This window comes from Salvelinus sp. IW2-2015, unplaced genomic scaffold (genome assembly GCF_002910315.2).
Source record: "Salvelinus sp. IW2-2015 unplaced genomic scaffold, ASM291031v2 Un_scaffold4314, whole genome shotgun sequence".
NCBI lineage: Eukaryota > Metazoa > Chordata > Actinopteri > Salmoniformes > Salmonidae > Salvelinus > Salvelinus sp. IW2-2015.
Window position 1 is genome coordinate 9,590 of NW_019945585.1, and position 21,944 is coordinate 31,533.

At 41.6% G+C, this 21,944-nt stretch overlaps 1 protein-coding gene, 1 long non-coding RNA gene and 1 other non-coding gene across 3 annotated transcripts; 1 reads left to right on the forward strand and 2 right to left on the reverse strand.

Moving 5' to 3' along the window:
* Positions 1-751: 751 nt before the first annotated feature.
* LOC112077131 (U4 spliceosomal RNA) lies at positions 752-889 on the reverse strand. Its single transcript, XR_002895335.1, has one exon. It is a non-coding gene; the product is annotated as a U4 spliceosomal RNA (small nuclear RNA).
* Positions 890-4,176: 3,287 nt separating this feature from the next.
* Positions 4,177-8,668, reverse strand: LOC112077129 (ATP-sensitive inward rectifier potassium channel 8-like). Its single transcript, XM_070441586.1, is given in 10 exon segments — positions 4,177-4,456; positions 4,458-4,572; positions 4,575-4,610; positions 4,613-4,735; positions 4,738-4,820; positions 4,822-4,921; positions 4,924-4,958; positions 5,989-6,195; positions 8,226-8,532; positions 8,535-8,668. Coding segments are annotated over 10 exon segments (1,248 nt in total). The 5' UTR covers positions 8,578-8,668; the 3' UTR covers positions 4,177-4,257.
* A 3,581-nt stretch (positions 8,669-12,249) lies between these two features.
* LOC139026288 (uncharacterized) lies at positions 12,250-14,604 on the forward strand. The gene is made up of 2 exons (XR_011478052.1): positions 12,250-14,152; positions 14,256-14,604. It is a non-coding gene; the product is annotated as an uncharacterized lncRNA (long non-coding RNA).
* Positions 14,605-21,944: the final 7,340 nt, after the last annotated feature.

A 21,944-nucleotide genomic window follows, 5' to 3' on the forward strand; every position in this document is an offset into this window, starting at 1 on the left:
GCGCTTACCAAGAGAACCTCCCTGGTCATCCCTACTGCTCTGATCTGGCGGACTCCCTAAACACACATGCTTCATTTTGTAAATATGTCTGAGCGTTGGGAGTGCACCTGGCTTTCCGTAAATAAAAAAATGGCGCTATCTGGTTACTTAATATAAGTCAATTTTAAATGATTTGTACTTTTACTTTTGATACTTAAGTATATATTTAGCAATTATATATATATTTTAACCAAATACTTCTACTCAAGTTGTATTTTACTGGGTGACTTTCACTTTCACTTTAGTCATTTTCTATTGGGGTATCTTTACTTACACTCAAGTATGACAATTGGGTGAAGTATGACAATTGGGTGCTTTTCTTTTTCCTGCTTTCCCTCAGTAGTAGCAACATAAAACCAACTACCGGTAAACAGCAACAACAACAAAAAACAGACAATATGATCAATGGGAAATCATACCAGTTCCAAAGTCGGAGAAGAGTTCGATAACACAAACTGTCTACAAACTCGCACGCCCACTAGATACAAATCCATCTGATGTATGTAGCATAACTGGGAAGCAAGACCAGAGCGCTGCATGTAATTCAACGTTCAATTCGTATTTTCATGGAAGAGCAGAGATAACAAATCTCATATTATAAATACACACTTATTAGTACATCTGCAAATGACGGCACATTCAATGAACTCCGACAGAGATGACCGATACTGCAATTAGCACAACTTAACTCTTTATTTCAACAGGAAATCAGTCTCCTTAGAGACGTCAAAAATTGAATGCCGACTATATTTCAAGTCGTCACGGCGGGGTATTGGGTAAAGTTTTCAACTAGCAATAATCGCGCCTCGGATAGACCTCATAGGCTACGATACTGCCACTGCGCAAAGCTGATTCAATCTTGAAAAAGGCAAGGTAGCCATCAACGAAGATACAATTCACGGAACGGTTCATAATAACGTGCGGTACAGTGTGGTGCTAATTTGTGTGCAATAGTATTATATTATGTTTGAAATGTGTTCAAAACGTTTCGATAACCCGAGGTGTGCATAGTTTGTATTTTTATATAAAATGTAGCTACGTTACACCGCAATGCATGATGGGATGGAAACATACCATTGTCATGGGTTGTGCTTTTCAGATCCTAGGACGTCCCTGCCCCATTGAAGTTGAAATTTAAACGGGTTACGGTAAACGTATGGGCTTAATGTTAGGGTTAGACGTTTATATTAGGGACGTCCAAACGATTGCGGATAGAACTGACCAATTGTTATGTAAATGTCGGATTGCATTGATCTGATCTGCCGGCACGGATCCTAACAAGATGTGGAAATGTTTAGAACAGTCGTAGAGAATTGTACGATGGCATTATCAGAGATCAGTACGATGGCATTATTCAACTTTTTAATATTTGCAGTCAGAGATTGGTGCTATTATTCCATAGGAATATTTTACATTTTACACAGCCTTACTACACTACCAATATCTGGACCGGGGAGCTGTATGGACCAGGGAGATTTTCACTTTGCACCACCAGATGGAGGCATTTGCCGATATATATTGTGTGACGATAGAAAAACGTCTATCGTTTCATATTATGCTGTTTATTTCGTTGCGTCGCAAATCACACTCTTTACGCCAATATTTCGTCAATTGGACAACGCTTTGCGAAATTTGCAACACAAACAAACATGGAGGAGAATGAACGTGACACGGAGCTCGTACCTAAAAGAGGGGCTACTTCGGTCACATGGACGTGGTTACCACCTACACAAGAATCATGTGAAACAGTACGGAGAGAGTCTACGGATGAGACCCCAAAAAAGTACAGTCTAGTGCTCAAAACAAACCCCCGACTCAGACGTTGCAAGAGGCTTTTGTCCGCGGCACACCATATGGCAAAGAATCACGAAGATGGAAGGAGATAACAGCTGCCATTACAACTTACATCTGCAAAGACCAGGCCCCAATTTACACGGTCGAGAAACTGCATTTTATTGATGGTAATTTAAATGCACAGAGATACCGTGATGAGGTCCTGAGGCACATTGTCTTCCTATTTATCCGCCGCCATCACCTCATGTTTCATTATGATAATGCACGGCCCCATGTCGCATGGATCTGTARACAATTCCTGGAAGCTGAAAATGTCCCAGTTCTTCCATGGCCTGCATACTCAGACATGTCACACATTGAGCATGTTTGGGATGCTCTGGGTCGATGTGTACAACAGCGCACACATCGATTACAGTTCCAGTCAATATCAAGCAACTTCACACAGCGGGACAACATCCCACAGGCCACAATCAACAGCCTGATCAACTCTATGCAAAGGAGATGTGTTGCGCTGCATGAGCAAATAGTGGTCACACCAGWTACTGACTGATCCACATCCCTACTTTTTTTGGTAAGGTATCTGTGACCAACAGATGCATATCTGTATTCCCAGTCATATGAAATCCATAGATTCGGCCCGAATGAATTTATTTTAATTGACTGATTTCCTTAGATGAACTGTAACTCAGTAAAATCTTTGATATTGTTGCATTTATATTTTTGTTCAGTGTACAGTGCATCTTTAAAATAAAGTAATTCCGATGAACAKATTACACATTATTCTTGCAGCCCTCAGGTGTAGACTATATTTCCTTAGGGCTTGCCTGGAAACCAGAAAGTAGCGTTTGAATCAGGATAGTTTCCTCTGCATCTCACATTTCTGCCCGACCCAGAATTCAATGTCGGGTTTCCAGGCAAGTTTAGGACAGGCCAACGATTTTCTCTAGGCTTCGGCCTACTTCATTTTGGCGCGCACTCTGCTAGTCGCTGTCTGGCTAGCTAACACTAGCTAGCTTGAATGTTAACGAAAACTTGAAATAAAGCATTTTTGAATATTTTTATTTTTGCGAAATACGCACCTGAATCGGCGGGGCTTTCCAATTCACGTTTTCAATTATGATATATTGCAGGTTTTATATTTTATACGCTAACGCATCACTCCAAACTCTGCAAAGTCAAGTATTGTTGTAGAATGTCCCCGTAGACAGTAAAGAAAGCGAGATATCCCAATCCCTAATATTTTCTGCTCACCCATCTTTGTCTCCACCACAACAAGCATAGAGTACTGTACATCAGTTTCTAAACCTGTCGCAACAAGTCAGAACTTTGTCGCACGTGCTCGACCGATTGTGTTTCCACTAGTTAACACAGTCAAAATTGGCTATATCGTAAAAATTCCTTAAAGCAAAAATGAGCTTAATTTAATGAACATAATTTAAGGCAAGGCATAAGGTAAGTTAAGTTAAGTTATAAGATCAGCATTTAAGAAGCGAATTGTAGAAAGGCGGGTTTATGACTTTATGGCTGTGGTAGCAACGACGCCTCGATTGATAATGCGATGACACAACCAAAAAACAGCTACACGTATCTTTTTTATTTTTATAACCTGTGATCCAGATTATTCTTTGATTAATTGATTGTCAATTTTAAAAAATATATATTTAATCAAGAGACAATTGCTTGTGAACAGAATAAATGTATACAGATTTCCCACACTTTGATTCTAAATGCTATTGAATCATCACAGTGAAAATACACATTTGTCCAATAATTTAGATGCAATTTGAGGGGAAAATGTTCCAATCGAACCCAAAACAATCAGTTTTATAGGGGATCTATTTACTGTGACAGTTTCCAGAAACAGTACATGTTCATACAGTACGACGCAAATGCTTTATTAAAGGTTTTGATAAGAATGAGGAACACGGTTGTGGTGTAATACATGTTGCATGATATCAAAACATACTTTTCTTCTACTATTAGGCAAGAGTTGGTCATTATCATCTGTAATAATATGTTCTTTGGTCACGGTAACATTAAAGAGTAATAAAAATAATCACATGGATTTAGTGATGAGTACAGAATTCAGTACAAAGCATTAAAAGAGTTATTACATGTGTAAAGGCATTTACATCATAAAGTACAACTTGTGGATGCCTATTACAGCTTAGAACCAGACAAAGGCAAAGGCACTTGGAAGAAAACCAGACTGAAAATGAGACACTAATCAGTAACTAAAACAGGTTAAATCCATCTCACAACAATAATTATAACAGGGCATTGTGTGTGTCAGGTATAGCATTGACTACTGTATATGTGGCAGAGTGGGGAACAGGAAAGAGTCAGCTCTAACTGAGCCAAAGGATAAACATGGGAGGTCCCACCCAGGAAGAGCAGGACAGCCAATGGGAGCCAGGCCTCGTGTCATGTGACGGCCATGTTCTGGCCCACCGCCTCAGGGGTGAGGAACTGCACTTTGGGCACGGTGAGGGCCGAGTTGTTCCTCCGCATGGTGCCGGAGCTCCCGCCGCCGTTCCTCATGGAGTTGTTCCGCCTCATTGAGTTCCTCTTCCTCAGTGAGTTCTGGTGGCTCAGCTCGCTCTTCTGCAGCGTCTGGATAGTATGGAGGCTTCTCGTCCAGCTCGCGGGCCGAACACCTCGGCGTTGCCACCTTGACCGTGTTCCCGAACTTGGAGTAGTCCACCGAGTACACCCCGTCCTCCTCGGTCACGATGGGACGAAGCGGTGACCCCACTGGATCTCCTCGGTGACGTAGAGGTCCGGGCCTGGGTGGTGATGCCCGTGGTCTCCACCACGCCCTCCAAGATCACAATCACCTCCAGGTCGCTGCACTGCAGCTCCATGGCCGACAGGTCGTACAGCGGACTATCCTTATTGATGTATGGCAGATAATGAGTGGCGCCAAGAGGAAGATGGAGTTACTCGCAGCGGCGCTCTCAGTCTGCACGTCGATCTGGTGATAGGGATGACCTCGCCTTCGGGGTGGTAGTCTTGCGTACCACCTGGAGGCGGACGGCAGCGCCAATGATCATGGACTTGCGGAGGTCGCCCACACGGGTCATGAAGCGAGGCGATTGTTGCGCACGGCGATGACGGCGTTGCGGCTGAAAATAGATATGACAAGAAAAGATAACTTTAAATCACATTTTCTTACAGATTTATCAGCCAGAGTGTACCCCCTGGATCAGATTTGAGGGCTTGCTCAAGGGCACAACAGCAGGAGATGGGATGTGTACAAAACCCTCAAACTTTGACCATTCAAAATACGCTCTCTGAATCTGGGGCATAGAGACACAAACTTTACAACTCTTTTTCAGTATCTAGGATAATGATATGGATATCCAGGGCTGCATGATATGGATATACTAGGGCTGCATGATATTGATATACTAGGGCTGCATGATATGGATATACTAGGGCTGCATGATATGGATATACCAGGGCTGTATGATATGGATATACTAGGGCTGCATGATATGGATATACTAGGGCTGCATGATATGGATATACTAGGGCTGCATGATATGGATATACTAGGGCTGTATGATATGGATATACCAGGTCTGTTTGATATGGATATACTAGGGCTGCATGATATGAGCAAATAATCTAACAATCTAATCTAGCATGCAACCTTATAGAGAATCGAACAGTGTGGAGGAGGAACTGCGCTGCGTGATTGACAAGGGGTGGGGCTAAGTGTGTGTYGGAAACAGCCACAAGAGGAGAGGGAGAGACTACAAACAAAGGCAACTATAAAAARGGACTWTACACACGGTTTAGTGGCATCTCATATATTGCATGAAATACGGATCTCTTGCGATATGGATATTGCGATTTTGATGTGAATTCAATTAATTGTGCAGCTCTACCATGCACCAGATTTTTCTAGTTGGGACTTCGGATTCGAAGCGGCAACCCTTCGGATGCTGGCCCACCTCTCTTTATCCTCTACCTCTCCAGGGTGAAGCTTTCTCTAGGTACAGATCTAGGATCAGCTTCTGCTCCCCCAATCTTAACCATTAGTGGGGTAAATGCTAAACTGACCCAAGATCAGCGTCTAGGGACACCTTCACCTACACTGTTGCTGGCCCACCTCTCCAACCTAATCTAACCTGTAGGCTACCGTCCTACCTGAAGATGAGCGTCTCGGCGCGGCGGTGTGACTGGGCTGTCTTCATGAAGATGCACCCCAGCATAATGGCGTTGATGATGAGGCCAGCGATGTTCTGGAAGATGAGGACGGCGATGGCCGTGGGGCACTGCTCTGTGATCATACGGTGGCCAAAGCCGATGGTCACCTGGACCTCGATGGAGAACAGGAAGGCTGAGGTGAATGACCTGCAGAGCAGAGAGAGAGGGTCAAAGGTCAGGGGTCAGAGGAAATTAGAGTTAAAGAGGAGGGAGACGTTGGACGTAAATATTGGTCAAGGGTCAGATGTTTGTTGTAGACATCTTATCCTACATTTGTAATAGAGGTGTAGAGACCTGATCCTACATCTGTAATAGCGATGTAGAAACCTGATCCTACATCTGTAATAGCGATGTAGAAACCTGATCCTACATCTGTAATAGCGATGTAGAAACCTGATCCTACATCTGTAATAGCGATGTAGAAACCTGATCCTACATCTGTAATAGCGATGTAGAAACCTGATCCTACATCTGTAATAGCGATGTAGAGACCTGATCTTACATCTGTAATAGCGATGTAGAGACCTCCTGATCCTACATCTGTGGTGAGGGTAGAGACCTGATCCTACATCTGTAATAGCGGTGTAGAGACCTGATCCTACATCTTTGGTGAGGGTAGAGACCTGATCCTACATCTGTAATAGCGGTGTAGAGACCTGATCCTACATCTGTAATAGCGATGTAGAGACCTGATCCTACATCTGTAATAGCAGTTTAGAGACCTGATCCTACATCTGCGGTGAGGATAGAGACCTGATCTTACATCTGTGGTGAGGGTAAAGAGGTCACATGGGTCAGAGGAGCAGGAAGCTACTGGACAGGCAGTGTGGTTTCCTATGGCTTCCTGTCCTCATCTGTGTCCCCTACAACCACTGATCTCAGAGGACTAAATAATGAGAGCAATATGTTGGAGACTTTAAAGGGGCAATCAGCAGTTGAAACAATAACAAAGCGTGCTACACTCCCCTGTTTGGGTAAAAYSWMYYGGYWGGGGCCWGAGAAATGGAACCACTCTCAAATTCATACACAGAGCTATGGATGCAAGGACTGACCATCCATGYAATCAAAATGGTAGTTTTAACCGTGTCTCAGTGACCTTGTGGTTAGAGTGTCCACCRTGAGATTGGAAGGTTGGGAGCTCGATACCAAATACTGTAAAAATGGGACCTGATGCYTCTCTGCTTAGCACTCAGCATTAGGGAGATTGGGGGTAAGGRCTTGTGATAGACTAGCGTCCTGTACTTGTACATCAAGCTGCCTCATGCTTCCTGSTCACACACGSCAATGCTCGTYCAAGGCTACTTACTTTACTTCCACGTTTTGAGGCWRTATAGTGTTTGTTTACATTGACTTTGTTTACAAACATAGGAATAAAACAAGCTTATATTTTGCGTTCAGCTGGGGRATGACAGTTGAACTATAAATTATACTTATATTCTTCAAGAATCAATTGGTACATATTATTAATTTATGAATGTATCAACTGCAGATTGRCCCTTTAAAGGGARACTTCAGGATTTTGGCAATGAAGCCCTTTATCTACTTCCCCAGAGTCAGATGAACTCCTGGATACAATCTGTATGTCTTGCATGCAGTTTGATGGAAGTTGCTAACTATCATTAACACAATTGCTAACTAGCGTTTGCGCAATGCCTGGAAGTCTATGGTAACTGCTATCATGCTAGTAGATACCAATAGACTTTCCAGTCATTGCTGGTAACTACTAGTATGCTAATAGATACATAGACTTCCAGTCATTGCCTAATGCTAGTTAGCATTTACTCGTGAAACTACAGCACCTCCAACTTCTTTCATACTGGATGCAGAGACATAAAAATGGTTCCCAGGAGTTCATCTGACTCTGGAGAAGAAGATAAGGGCTTCATTGCCAAAATCCCAAAGTATCTCTTTAAGTTCCTTATAATTTGAAGGAAAATCCTTTTTTTAATGGCAAGGAGATCTATCATATAACTGTAACAGTGTTATCACAGAAAATAGCAAAGTTATTCTAAAACTGAGTATATTTAATTAATTTCACTAAAAGTCCCCCAATAAATCCATATAATTTATTCCCACCCTTAAAATACACAAGTTTACACACAAAATACAGAAATATATACAAGTTAAATCTCCAAACATCAACAGTTCAAATATGTATAGAGCCTATACTATACTACTCACTTGACGTTGGTGCGCACTGCTCAATGCCAGACGTGCGGTTGGGTACAAGGTCTCCATGGGCAAAGGCCACGAGCCACCAGCACATGGCGAAGAGGAGCCAACTGCACAGAAAAGTCATGGTGAAGATGACCAGGGTGAACGCCCATTTCAGGTCCACCAGAGTGGTGAAGACGTCTTGCAAGAATCTTCCCTGTTCTCGGATGTTCTTGTGCGCCAAGTTGCAGGATCCGCTCTTGGCGATGAAGCGTGCTTTGTTCACCCGGTCCCTGAACACTGGTTTGCGGTGGATCCTCGAAGCAAGCCCGGTAGGGAGAACTCCTCCGGGATGATGCTTTTTCTCGCCAACATCCTTTTGCATTTGCAATAGAGGAAAAAACTCGGATGGTTTTAGTAAACCGAAGTGTTTTTTAGTCGTGCGTAATTCTCCTGTCAGCTTGCGTAAAACATGATTAAAAGTTGGATAAATTCGTATTATTTTGCAACGTTTTTCATCGATTTGATTTCAAAATTACTTCTATCACATAATGGTTGGTAGCTGTTCGAGGAGCTCCAGCGCCACTTCCAAAAAGTTTTACTGACGGGTGAGAGTTTCCAGGCAGTCACAGACCCAGGCAGTCACAGACCCAGGGCGCATCCCAAATACTCTTGACGTAGCTGCTCCACTCTATGGGCGGGATGCAGTGCACTGCTGGCTTTGTTCAACAAAGAGGAAACCCCAGTAATTACTTCTAAATTGTGTTTTATTGATTTAAAAGKAAAACAATATATGTGTACCCGTTAGAAACTATGTTTAGTTAATWAATCAATACCGGTATTTGAGGTAATGGTTAAACCATCCCATTACTGGGTCCAAATTAAAATAACATTGATGTTTTATTTTTAAACAAGGCAAGTGTGATAGAAAAATGACTTGTTTTCCAACAGTAAGCTAATTATTGCTGTGTTATTACATTATTATAGGGATTAATTATTAGGATAGGTCTGCTTCCCATTGATGACCAAGAGATGGCGCCATTTAGTAAGCGAGGAGGTGTGTTGTGTGTGAGACTGAGAGCGCGCGCGTGTGTGTGTGTGTGTGTGTGTCTAAGCGTATTAAACTCAAAAAGCACTTTTAACTCAAAGCACATTTTTATTATCAGTTCAAGTGTAAAAAAAGGTAGGCACACAGTGTAATGATCAACTATGTCTATATTTAAAACATCTGTTAATTATACACAATGAACATATGAGACAGACACAAGCCCACAATAAAATGGAAAAAGACAACCTGTAGTCTCGGAATTATGTTGATTATTATTGAAAATATTTGAACATATATTGCTGTGCACATTCCCAAGATTGAAAATATAAATAGTAAAASCAGAGAAGATGATATAATCTCTGTGATATGGATCAAGGATATCTGCAGTCTTAATTACTATAGATCTATAAGTAGAGTGTACTAAACATTAAGAACACCTGCTCTTTCCATGACATAGACTGACCAGGTGAATCCAGGTGAAAGCTATAATTGCTTATCACTTGTTAAATCCAGTCAATCGATGTAAGATGGAGGGGAGGAGACAGGTTAAATAAGGATTTTTAAGCCTTGAGACATGGATTGTGTGTGTGTGCCATTCAGAGGGTGAATGGGCAAGACAGAATATTTAATGGCTTTGAACGGGGTATGGTAGTAGGTGCCAGGCGCACCGGTTTGAGTGTGTCAAGAACTGCAACGCTGCTGTGTTTTTATATCTAGAACCTAAAAAAAATTCCCTGCTGTCCCCATAGAACAGGATTCCCCAACTGGCGGCCTGCAGGCGGAATTTGGCCCGCGGGTGGTTTTATTTGGCCCCCAAGCTTTCTGAGCAACCCCTCCTAAAAAAATAAACAGGAATCAGCTCCAGTGATTTTAATTAAGAAATCATATTCCATCTATTACACATACTTAATAGAGACACATGTGATTGTATACAAATGTAAGCAAGGTTGAAAATTATTATGTTTTAGTTAAACATTATATATGTTTGGGCTTCTAGCGGTCATTTGCAGTCAACAAATTATTTGAATTATGTTCCGGCCCCATCGAAGCCAAATCCGCTCAAGACAAAATCGGCCACCGAAGAACCCTTTCCATTTTTGTTTCCAGGTAGACCTATTTGGTTCGCATAGAACACTTTTGGGTTCCAGTGTGACCCTTTCACAGAGGCTTCTACATGGAATCCAAGGGTTCTCCTATGAGAACAGCCAAAGAACCCTTCTGGGACCGTTTTTTAGAAGTGTAGGATTAACAGACAGTCATAGCCTTACACCACAGCCTTGCCTTCAAATTCATCAGAGGGACAATAGCCTACCACTCATCTCCAATGTTATTCTCCTAGACTATACAGTTGAAGGGCAGAAGTTTACATACACTTAGGTTGGAGTCATTAAAACTCGATTTTCAACCACTCCACAAATTTCTTGTTAACAAACTATAGTTTTGGCAATTCAGTTAGCACATCTACTTCATGCATGACAAAAGTAATTTTTCCAACAATTGTTTACAGACAAATTATTTCACTTATAATTCACTGTATCACATTTCCAGTGGGTCAGAAGTTTACATACACTAAGTTGACTGTGCCATTAAACAGCTTGGAAAATCTCGCCTGGACTAGAATTATTGGGAAGATAGTAACATGTATGGAGATTCGTATACGATTGAGATTGTTTGGAAAGATTGGCTAGCAATGTTGAGTGGTAGTTCTTAATGCTGGATACGAAGGGCGATATATATGTGTTACGGTAGTGCGATGGGCTAGTGATTGATTTACTTGACGATGTAATTGCAAAGTGTGCAGGAATGAGCCTTTATCGTCTGGAATATAATATCTCTCAGTTGCTCAGGTTCTGCTTGATCATCATGGGAAAAATCGACGATATGAAGCACCGTGCGAAGGACGAAGAATGACACTAGTGTCGCGACGACAAAGTTATTAGATCTGCCACAAGTCTGTGTTCATAGCCGTTGAGCGTGTTCCAATGCCCGGTGTTTGTGGGACCGGAGGTGCTTTTTGTGTGGATGATTCGATTGGGTGTGACGGATTGCGATGCTGTAGTAGTGGTGTATAGATCGAATGAGTTTGTGCATAGGTAAGTAGAGAACTTATTACAATGTGTGGTTTGATCCAGCGAGGTTCTGGACCTCATGATTGCTACAGGATGGAGACGCGTTTGTGTGTCGTCATTAGATGAACTTAGAGTTGTTGTGGGTGATGCTAAAGGATTGGGCAAAGATGCCAATAGTCATCCAGGCGAGCATGTCAGCAGATAGGACCGTGATGAAGAAGATGCTGAGGGAAGTACAGGTACACGTTGATATGTATTCTAGTTTGTCCTTCACGACGTTAATTGTTCGGTAGGAGCGTCCCTTGATTATGTTGACTCTGTGATGATGGCTTTGTTTGGATTGGTCGGAGAATGTTGAAGAGTGTGAGCATGGTTGTGTCAGTTCGCTCATACTATGCATGGGCAAGGGAGCGACATGCTCCAGATATACGCTCCAATAGAGGAAGAAGGCCATGTCAAGAGTAGTCAGACAAGCGGTTTGCACTGGCACGATGGGTAATCACAGATTGTAACTTTTTGGAGAAATATGCCTCTGATGCTGGAAATTGCAAACAAAAACGAAACGTTGTGTCTTGGCATTAATGACATCGTTATGTTTGGAGGAAAAAGGGGGAGGCTTGCAAGCCGAAGAACACCATCCAAATGTGAAGCATGGGTGGCAGCATCATGTTGTGGGGGTGCTTTGCTGCAGGAGGGCATGGTGCACTTCACAAATAGATGGCATCAATGAGGAAAGAAAGATGTGTGGATATATTGAGCAACATCAAGGACATCAGTCAGGAAGTTAAAGCTTGGTCGACATGGGTCTTCCAAATGGACAATGACCCAAGCATATTCCAAGTTGTGGCAAAATGCTAAGGACAACAAAGTCAAGGTATTGGAGTGGCCATCACAAAGCCCTGACCTCAATCCATAGAAAATGTGTGACCCCAAAGTGCTGCTTGCCATAAAAAGACAACTCTGGTGAAGGATAGCAGCCACAGTATAGGGGCCATGTTGTTGACTTTTGGCCTTTACATGGACCCCCTGCCACAGCAGAAGTCTACATTAAATTTACTTAGGTTAGCTGCTACTCACTTATAATGTATACAATGGAGAGTATGGAGGTTGAGGGGAGACACCTAGCCTGGAATCCAAGCTAAACGAAACAATGGTTCTGTCTTGTTCAACCAGGCTAGAAGATGCCTACCCATTCATAGATTATAGAGAGGGCTTCTTAAATTGAAAACATGAGTGGGAAAACATCCCACACGTGTGTAAGGAAAGTAGGGCAGGAATTCTGGGTCAGGAGTTTGGGATTGAATAAGAATGAAGAATGAATTAAAAACAAATTTCTTGAGATGAGAAACCGCTTTACACTGACAAACAAAACAACACAGCAGTATGGTGGTAAAAACAGATACTGAKATTCTTCAAAGTGTACCTTACAATAATCAGTTTGGCATTCAGGCTATAATACAATACAAAGAAGTCAATATAAAATTCTCATTGTTCGATATGCAAAATAACTATAAATATTCAGGTACTACAGTGGGACAGTGGGACAGTGGCACAGCTCCCCAGAAACCAGGTTTAATACTGAAAATATAAACCACTTTCCTTACCAATTACACCAGCCAGCACCATGTATGGTYGAAASAAACGCTGGCCTGGCTTATGGTAGGTAGAAGAAAGCGGAATCTTCCCTTATCATTTAGGGCTGGATCTTAACTTAACACCAACATGCGTAACTCCAAGTTTTCACATACATCTTGACATGAATGTATGGTTTACAGTACACCAGTTGTGTATACGTTGAAGTTAGGCCTGCACATCTCACATTAAGATTCAGTCCTTTAGAGAACACCCATTGGGTGAAAGTTGTCCTTTTGCAAAGAGGAGTCAGTGACCACTAAATGTCCACAGTCCCATGGTTCAGTCAGCATCTCATCAGACAGACAAAGGGTCACCGGGCTAAAAATGCTCCAGCGATATACCCTACAGTGTTCGTACCAATGTAGTAATACTACAGTATACCTGCTTATTGCTTACCTATGAATAATGGTGTAAAATATATACATATACATACATCATATAGTAATAAGTGTAACAAAAGATATCATTTAAACATAAAACATTTAAGTAAAGCTTTGTAAAATTGTAATAATATTTAACGACCGATTGTGATCCTTACACGACCAAGTTAATAGGTCACTCATTCAATCAATCCCTCAATAACTAATACATTACCAATAATCAACACAAGAAGGCCATCAGTGGTGCTTTGGGAAGCAGTGTTTCCCCTACCATTACCAAGTGGAGGTGGTCAACCCCGGTCTGGCTCCATTCTACTGTCTAAAACCTACAGTATGAGCTTCAGTAAATAATGGTAATAATATCCGAACTCTGCGCATTGTGGGAAACACTGAGGCGGCTGATTAATTGATAGATAGACTGATGGTGTGCGGCTGACAGTGTGGCCTACATGTCAGCGCCTCGACGAAGGAAGCGAACATGCCGTCTTCGTTCTCCAGAAGGGTCTCTGGTTTTGTCGATCAAGATGTTTCCTCGCTTCATCACGATCACCAGGTCAGCTTCCAGGATGGTGTGGACAGATGCTGCATGAAAGAACACACACACAGACGCACGCACACAGACATTACATTTGATTGAGTGTTGATTACACAAACAAAGAGGAAGGGATGCAATGCAGCTTTGATTTTAATGTAGCCAGACAGACAGAGATAAACTGTGCTGAGAAAAAATAACAGATACCTGAATGTATTTTAATATTGTCTTATCTCACAACCCCAAGAGTCATCCTCCAAGAGCCAACTGCTAAGATTAGATTGTAGTCAGCCTCCTTAAACCCAGACAGATTAGATGTAGTATCCTCTCTTTAACCCCCAGACAGATTAGATGTAGTATCTCTTTAACCCCAGACAGATTAGATGTAGTACCCCTCTTTAACCCCCAGACATATTAGATGTAGTATCCCAATTTAACCCCCACAGATTTGATGGTATCCCTCTTTAACCCCCAGACAGATTAGATGTAGGTACCGTCTTTAACCCCCAGACAGATTAGATGTAGTATCTCTCTTTAACCCCCAGACAGATTACATGTAGTATCCCTCTTTAACCCCCAAACAGATTACATGTAGTATCTCTCTTTAACCCCCAGACAGATTACATGTAGTAACCGTCTTTAACCCCCAGACAGAATAGATGTAATATCCCTCTTTAACCCTGATGAGGGAATTTGTTTCCTATATGTTCATTAAACAATTTAATTATACAAAGCAAACACTCTGTCCGTTTCTAAGAATTTGTAAGATCCTTATTTGCATAAAATAGACATAAACCCGTGTCCAAATTAATCAATAGCGTTTATTCTCGAGAGATCTCTGACGTGCATATACAAAACCGTTCTTTTTATCCCTTCTATTAGTAACGCACATACATACACACTAATCTGGATTATCTCCTGAAGCCTTTTACCACAGTTTATTACCATTTAGCTGACAGTTCCAGTCCCCCCCCCAGATACGGAAAACCTGTAGGGGCTTGAGCTGTCTTCCCTTATCTCCACAGAGTTATAGCTAAGTCGGTTCAAACATAGGTTAATGATCCAGTTAGTTTTCTTTAGGCACRCACACAGACATTCCTTTCTACCCCCCTACATGCTACCTAACAAATAATCCTAATGGTTAAGTTTCTGGGTAGAATTATTTAATCATTTATATTAAACCTTTATAAAATATCCTAACAATCCACCCTTAATGACTAAATAAGGGTCATTATATCAAACACTATATGTAAACATTAATTTTATACAARAATATACCAAAACAATACATGTATCTACATTTGATTTATCCATTATACTCAAAATCAACCACACAAAAAAAACAATATATGTATTTACATTGACTGTTCCAGGCCTACATCAGAATCATAACTCTTTTTGTCAGAATTTTCGTTATAATCTTCATTAAAAWAWCCAGTCTAAACATAAAAACAAGAAGGGACCTAAACATTTAAAAATGGTTTCATACCACATAGGCTCTGCGTATGTGAAGGAGCMGGATCCATCTTCTGTCTGGGAACATGTATTCATCATTCCACTGGTCAGAACTTGGGATCAGTCTGTATCTCACCATCTGTTGTGTCATCGATTTCTCCAGAATCCTAGAAATGAGACCTTTCACGCACGAATAAAACAGCATTCACACAGAACCAAAACACTCATACAGGTGAAAGTGGCCCACAACACAGTGATTATGACAATTTCCATGTCCCAAACATACTGTCAAATCAATTTGTAAGAGCATTATCTACCGCAGAGTTCTCTGCCAGGGCTTTGGTCACTGATCCGTCTAGAGCTGTGTTATCGGGGATGAAAACCTCATACACCTCCCCCACCCTTTACARTCAGTAACATATCCAAGGCTATTCTATTCTGACATCCCATCCACCTAGTTGCAGCTGTTATCACCAGAAGATGCTTGATCCCAATCCTGCTAGTATCTGATTTCTAGCTTTGAACTCGTCCATAACGTCATTCCCCCCCACAACCCCCAGATGTCAGCCCTTGGCCTCCTTATCTTACTGAAATCCCCAGAGCACAACCAGCCTGACAGATCTCTCATGGTCTCATCTGCTGTAATATTCTCCGTGCTGTTGCAAGTATTCACTTCCCCTACATCTTTCCCATTCCTGTTGTATCGGGCCAAACAGTAATAGTTTCCTTCAGTCACTGTGAAGGGAGGGAGCCTAGATTTAAGGGGTTCATGTGGATACAAATAGTGCAGATCAGTACAACTGTCATAATCTGGCATTCCTGCTTTCATAAACAGCTGTACCATACAGGCCATTACCCTAGGTGAATTAATTCCATTGAGTGGAAAAGGGATGGTAGTCAACTTAGGTTTAGCTGTGGCACAGGCATAACATTCTTCTTTAGCTACTGATCTGGCCGTATATTGAATCCATTCTAACCATAGATTAGAATCCCCAAACCCAGTCTCCACCTCAATCACTTCCTTAAGGTCTTTTGTCTGGACTATTCGTACCTGCCCTTGGCCCTGCATGACTATATCAGGAATATTAGTTTTGTTAGGGAGACTGATTGGATTCTGACTTGCCCTGGCATCCACACCGACTCTTACCTCTGCTACCTCGAATTGCACCATAGTATCGGTCAAAACCTGGTCAAAGCCAATATACCACAACCCAAGATCCTCKGTGTTTACATTCTTGATGGTAAGTCGTACCTTTATATAATACTTCCCCTGCTCCGGATGGCATTCAAAAACCCTCACCTTTACCATACTCCATCTGTTCCCATATTGGGTATGTGAGTTTACGTAGCCACCCCTCTCAGTGTGTGCTATGACCTGATTCCACGCATTACATGGAGATCTACACAAATACCTTCCCAAAAGGCCCATAGTTCTGGACTGCCAAGGAGTGAAGGACCCCAGTTGGTCTACATAGAACTCAACTGAGATATCCTCCCCTAACTCTACTCTCATGCTTAGCATACTACTCCGTTTCAGTGACCGTTTGAAATGCTTTGGTAATATTAAATTCTCATTGTCTACACTATAAGTCAGATTACCCTCTTTAGCCTCCTCGGATGGGTCTTGGTGTATTAAGGAATATTGCTCCCACARCAAGACAGCTCAGACCAATCAGCACTCCTGTAAAGCCCCACCCTCTCCCAGAGAACATATCATCAGCCAGAGGCCAAGCCATACTTTCACTTCTATGAAGCTCACAGCCGGGAAATGTCRGGTATTAGGGAATCTTTAACCCCCAGACAGATTAGATGTAGCATCCCTCTTTAACCCCCAGACAGATTAGATGTAGCATCCCTCTTTAACCCCCAGACAGATTAGATNGATTAGATGTAGCATCCCTCTTTAACCCCCAGACAGATTAGATGTAGCATCCCTCTTTAACCCCCAGACAGATTAGATGTAGCATCCCTCTTTAAGCCCCAGACAGAGAGTTAACCCCCGAACCTTGTTGGTTTCGGTTCTGCTCCTACCCCTGTGATTGTTCGACAGTGTCAGTGTGTCTTACCCTCTTACAATGTGTGATATGTACCCAGGTAGCTCTTTCAGCTATTCTCACACCAAAGGCTGTTACCAGGAGTACTTGGTATGGCCCCTCCCAACGGGGCTGCTTCCCGTCTATTCTCCTCAGGGACTGGATTGAGTGAATCACCTTCTCCTGTAATTCACCTGTTGTGCATAAAATCTTGGACATACAGGTTTGATTAACAAACATTTTCTCATTTGTTCTATCTGATTATAACTTCAACTTCTATGCAAACTTGTTAGCTAGAATTTTTTAAAATTAGTTTATTATCCAATAGGCCACAAAGTGTCCCATCCTACCTTTGATACCTGGCTCCGCCCAGGTAACAACCTTGTCGCATCTCTAAACAATGATTTAGGTAAGATTAGTAAATTATCCTTATGTTCTGACCTTATCATGTAGGATCGCCCCTTTCATTCTCCACATGTCCGATACTCCCTTGGGCGTCCGTTCATGTCTATCCTGTATCAATTCTCTGTCAAGTGACTWATCTACTTTAAGAGTTATCTGTGCTGCCCCTTAGTTCCTGAAACCAACTAAGTTTTCATTCCCTCTTTTGTCTCCCCTCAGTAACCGTGACCCAGTCTGTGTCACTCCTATTTTGCTGATTTCCTGCCCCCTTCCCCACCTTCTCCTCCCTGCTCCCAAACCTTCAAGGTTTTAGCAGTGCGGGGAGGGCTCCTCCTTCCTCCTATCTGTCTGTCAATTATATGGGTGGTTGCAAAATCTTGACTAAGTGTCTCACTGTCTGAACTCATAGATTTTGGAAAAATTACCTGTCTAGGGTGGCCCTCTCCAAAGTAATTACATAGGTTGATTAAGGTTATCTCTGTGTTCTCAATAATTCAAAATCAACACAAATGTAATTTATCCCTGTCCTGTTGGCCTGGATTATGTTCTAAATACTTAACATAAATCTACCATTAATCCAAGGCTATGCCATTTCTTTCTTCTCATTGGTTCAAATTACCACTTTRTAAAAGAACTATAAACTCATTCATAATKATCAATTACTCAATTTACCTTAAAATCAGTATCACAAATTACCTCTAAATCTCCATCCAAATGGCCCTCCCATGAGGCTGATCAGACCACAAGAGAAAGCCATGATAGAGGTCAAAGGTTATACCACCCTTTTACAGTCATGTTACATACTAGATTAGACATATTAAAGAACCCGTCATATAAAGGATTCATGTTTTTAATTAAAACTCAGAAAATAAAACTCCTAATATTCCATATGTGAGTGTACCCTTTAAGATCACTAGTCTCTGGGAAACATGGAGCTCCCTCAAACCCAAACGTTTACTACAAAAAAAAACCTATTAATTATGATAATTCTAGCTACTTCCTCAAATCATTAGTTTTAAATTTCCTCAATGGTTATATGTGAAACCCATTCATTCCTTTTGCAGACAGTCTCCCAAAATTCGTAATAGGAATATCCTGCCATTAGATACCCACAACTGTGATTAACGTGCACTATCCTTTAAAAATATATTAACCAACCTGCAATTCCCTTTACCGACCTGACCTGGTTCCACGTAATGGAAACAGATTATAATGTTTAGAATACTTTAACTTCCTCTTCAAATTCACTGGTGTTACCTAAACAATCAAACCAAAAATCATTAACCAGAAACTATCACAAAACTTTTACGATTCAACTATTCCGACCTGAATCGCTTACAGCCAAATATAACCCAGCTCTCACAACCAACCAGTGATGCCCTTCTAGCAACAAAACAAGCTCGACCACCATCACTATTGGAATGACGGAGCCTCAAACAACCCAATTATTATAATTGTTTGTAGTCGTAACTCTGGCCCATACTGCCTAGACAATTTCCAGAAAACATCCCTAATTTAAAGGCTCGACTTTCTCCCTTCCTTTTAAAAATATTTCCTGCTCTTTCCTGCAATTTCCCCAAGAGTAGCAAGAAATATTCAACTCCTGTCTGTCCGCTTTCTCTCTCTCTCCGTCTACAGCCCACTGTAAAATTACCGCTGCCCCCTGTCCTGGAGTCCCGTCTCCTTTTACAGCCGCCCAATCCTTTCCTACTGACCTTTTTCTGTCTCATCTCCATATCTCTTATGTATCTACTATATCATTAATTCAAATTTTTCTACATCTCAACATCTCTCAAATTCGTACATCTTTCTCAATTTTGGGCATTAGATTTACCTCTCATCCCCGGTTAATTACGGGACCTCCTTTGAGGATTTTACTGCCCATTGTTCATAACTTTATCTCAATGTCTCTCAGATACAATCAGTATCACTCTGTCTGGATCAGGTAGAAACCCCTGGTGGAGTATTAGGCCGTTATTAGAAAGGTCCTCTCACTCTCAAYAGGTGGTCTTTTCATAAAGCTTTTAAAAGGTCGGCTAAGTGCAGGAGATTCATCRGATGGGCGCTGGCTGCCGTTTGGGATGCACCAGGTGATTCATCTCTGATTTTGCTTTGATCTCTGGTGGGRAATACCTTCATCAGTGGTTTCCTACCTGCTGGTTATAATGCTTTAGCATGCACAGCAGCACACACAGGCTGGATTGTAATTACTGATCTCTGTGGTGGTCCAATTCAATGAGAATAACCAAGAGAAAAAGTCATTAGGAACGCCCACAAATTAATTATACTCATCTCAACAACCCGAAAAGAGTTCGATGGGTAATTTCTCATTTTCTTACTGTGTGTGTGTGTGTGTGTCAGAGGAGGCTTGTGGGAGGAGCTATATGAAGACAGGCTCATTGTAATAGCTGGAATGGAATAAATGGAATGGTACCAAACACATCAACCACATGGAAAACAATGTGTTTGACTCCGTCCATGACTCCATTCCAGTCATTACAATGAGCCCATCCTCCTATAGCTCCTCCGCCAACCGCGCCTCTGGTGTGTGTGTGTGGTGTGTGTGTGTGTGCCTCAATATTATTCTCCACCTACAGTACACTGTATGCATAAATATACAGGTAACTGCCAAAATAAAGGAAACTCTAAACACAGTAAATGTGGGATACAACATATATTGAAAGCAGGTGCTCCACACAGGTGTGGTTCCTGCTTTAATGATTCAATTAACATCCCATCATGCCTAGGGTTATGTATTTTTTATACATCTCAGTGATTTTGAAAGAGGGGTCTCAAAGGAGCATAGGGGGTCGCCCTTTTTTTCAGTTTTCGCCTAAATGACATACCCAATTCTAACTGCTGTAGCTCAGGCACTGAAGCAAGGATATGCATATTATTGATACCATTTGAAAGGAAACAGTTTGAAGGTTGTGGAAATGTGAAAGGAATGTAGGAGAATATAACACATTAGATCTGGTAAAAGATAATCCAAAGAAAAAAAACAGTTTTGTTTTTTTTTTTGTACCATCATTTATTATTATATTTTTTAATTTCACCTTTATTTAACCAGGTAGGCAATTGAGAACACGTTCTCTTACAATTGCGACCTGGCCAAGATAAAGCAAAGCAGTTTGACACATACAACAACCATAGTTACACATGGAGTAAAACAAACATACAGTCAATAATACACGTGAAAAATAAGTCTATATACAATGTGAGCAAGTGAGGTGAGATAAGGGAGGTGAATGCAAACAAATATATATTATAAATAAATAAAATTAAAAAGCCATGGTGGTGAAATAAATACAATATAGCAAGTAAAAAAATAAAAAATAAAAACACTGGGATGGTTGGTTTGCAGTGGAAGAAAGTGTAAAGTAGAGATAGAAATAATGGGGTGCAAAGGAGCAAAATAATAAATAAATTACAGTAGTAAAGAGGTAGATGTTTGGGCTAAATTATAGATGGGCTATGTACAGGTGCAGTAAATCTACTGAGCTGCTCTGACAGCTGGTGCTTAAAGCTAGTGAGGAGATAAGTGTTTCCAGTTTCAGAGATTTTTGTAGTTCGTTCCAGTCATTGGCAGCAGAGAACTGGAAGGAGAGGCGGCCAAGGAAGAATTGGTTTTGGGGGTGACAGAGAGAATATACCTGCTGGAGCGCGTGCTAACAGTAGAGGTGCTGCTATGGTGACAGCGAGCTGAGATAGGGGGACTTTACCTAGCAGGGTCTTGTAGATGACCTGGAGCCAGTGGGTTTGGCGACGAGTATGAAGCGAGGGCCAGCAACGAGAGTGTACAGGTCGCAGTGGTGGGTAGTATATGGGGCTTTGTGACAAAACGATGGCACTGTGATAGACTGCATCCAATTTTATGAGTAGGGTTTTGGAGGCTATTTTGTAAATGACATCACCGAAGTCGAGGATTGGTAGGATGGTCAGTTTTACAAGGGTATGTTTGGCAGCATGAGTGAAAGGATGCGTTGTTGCGGAATAGGAAGCCAATTCTAGATTTAACTTTGGATGGAGATGTTTGATGTGAGTCTGGAAGGAGAGTTTACAGTCTAACCAGACAACCAAGTATTTGTAGTTGTCAAAAAAATTCTACAGTCAGAAGCCGTCCAGAGTAGTGATGTTGGACAGGCGGCAGGTGCAGGCAGGCGCATCGGTTTGTAAAGAAGACGCATC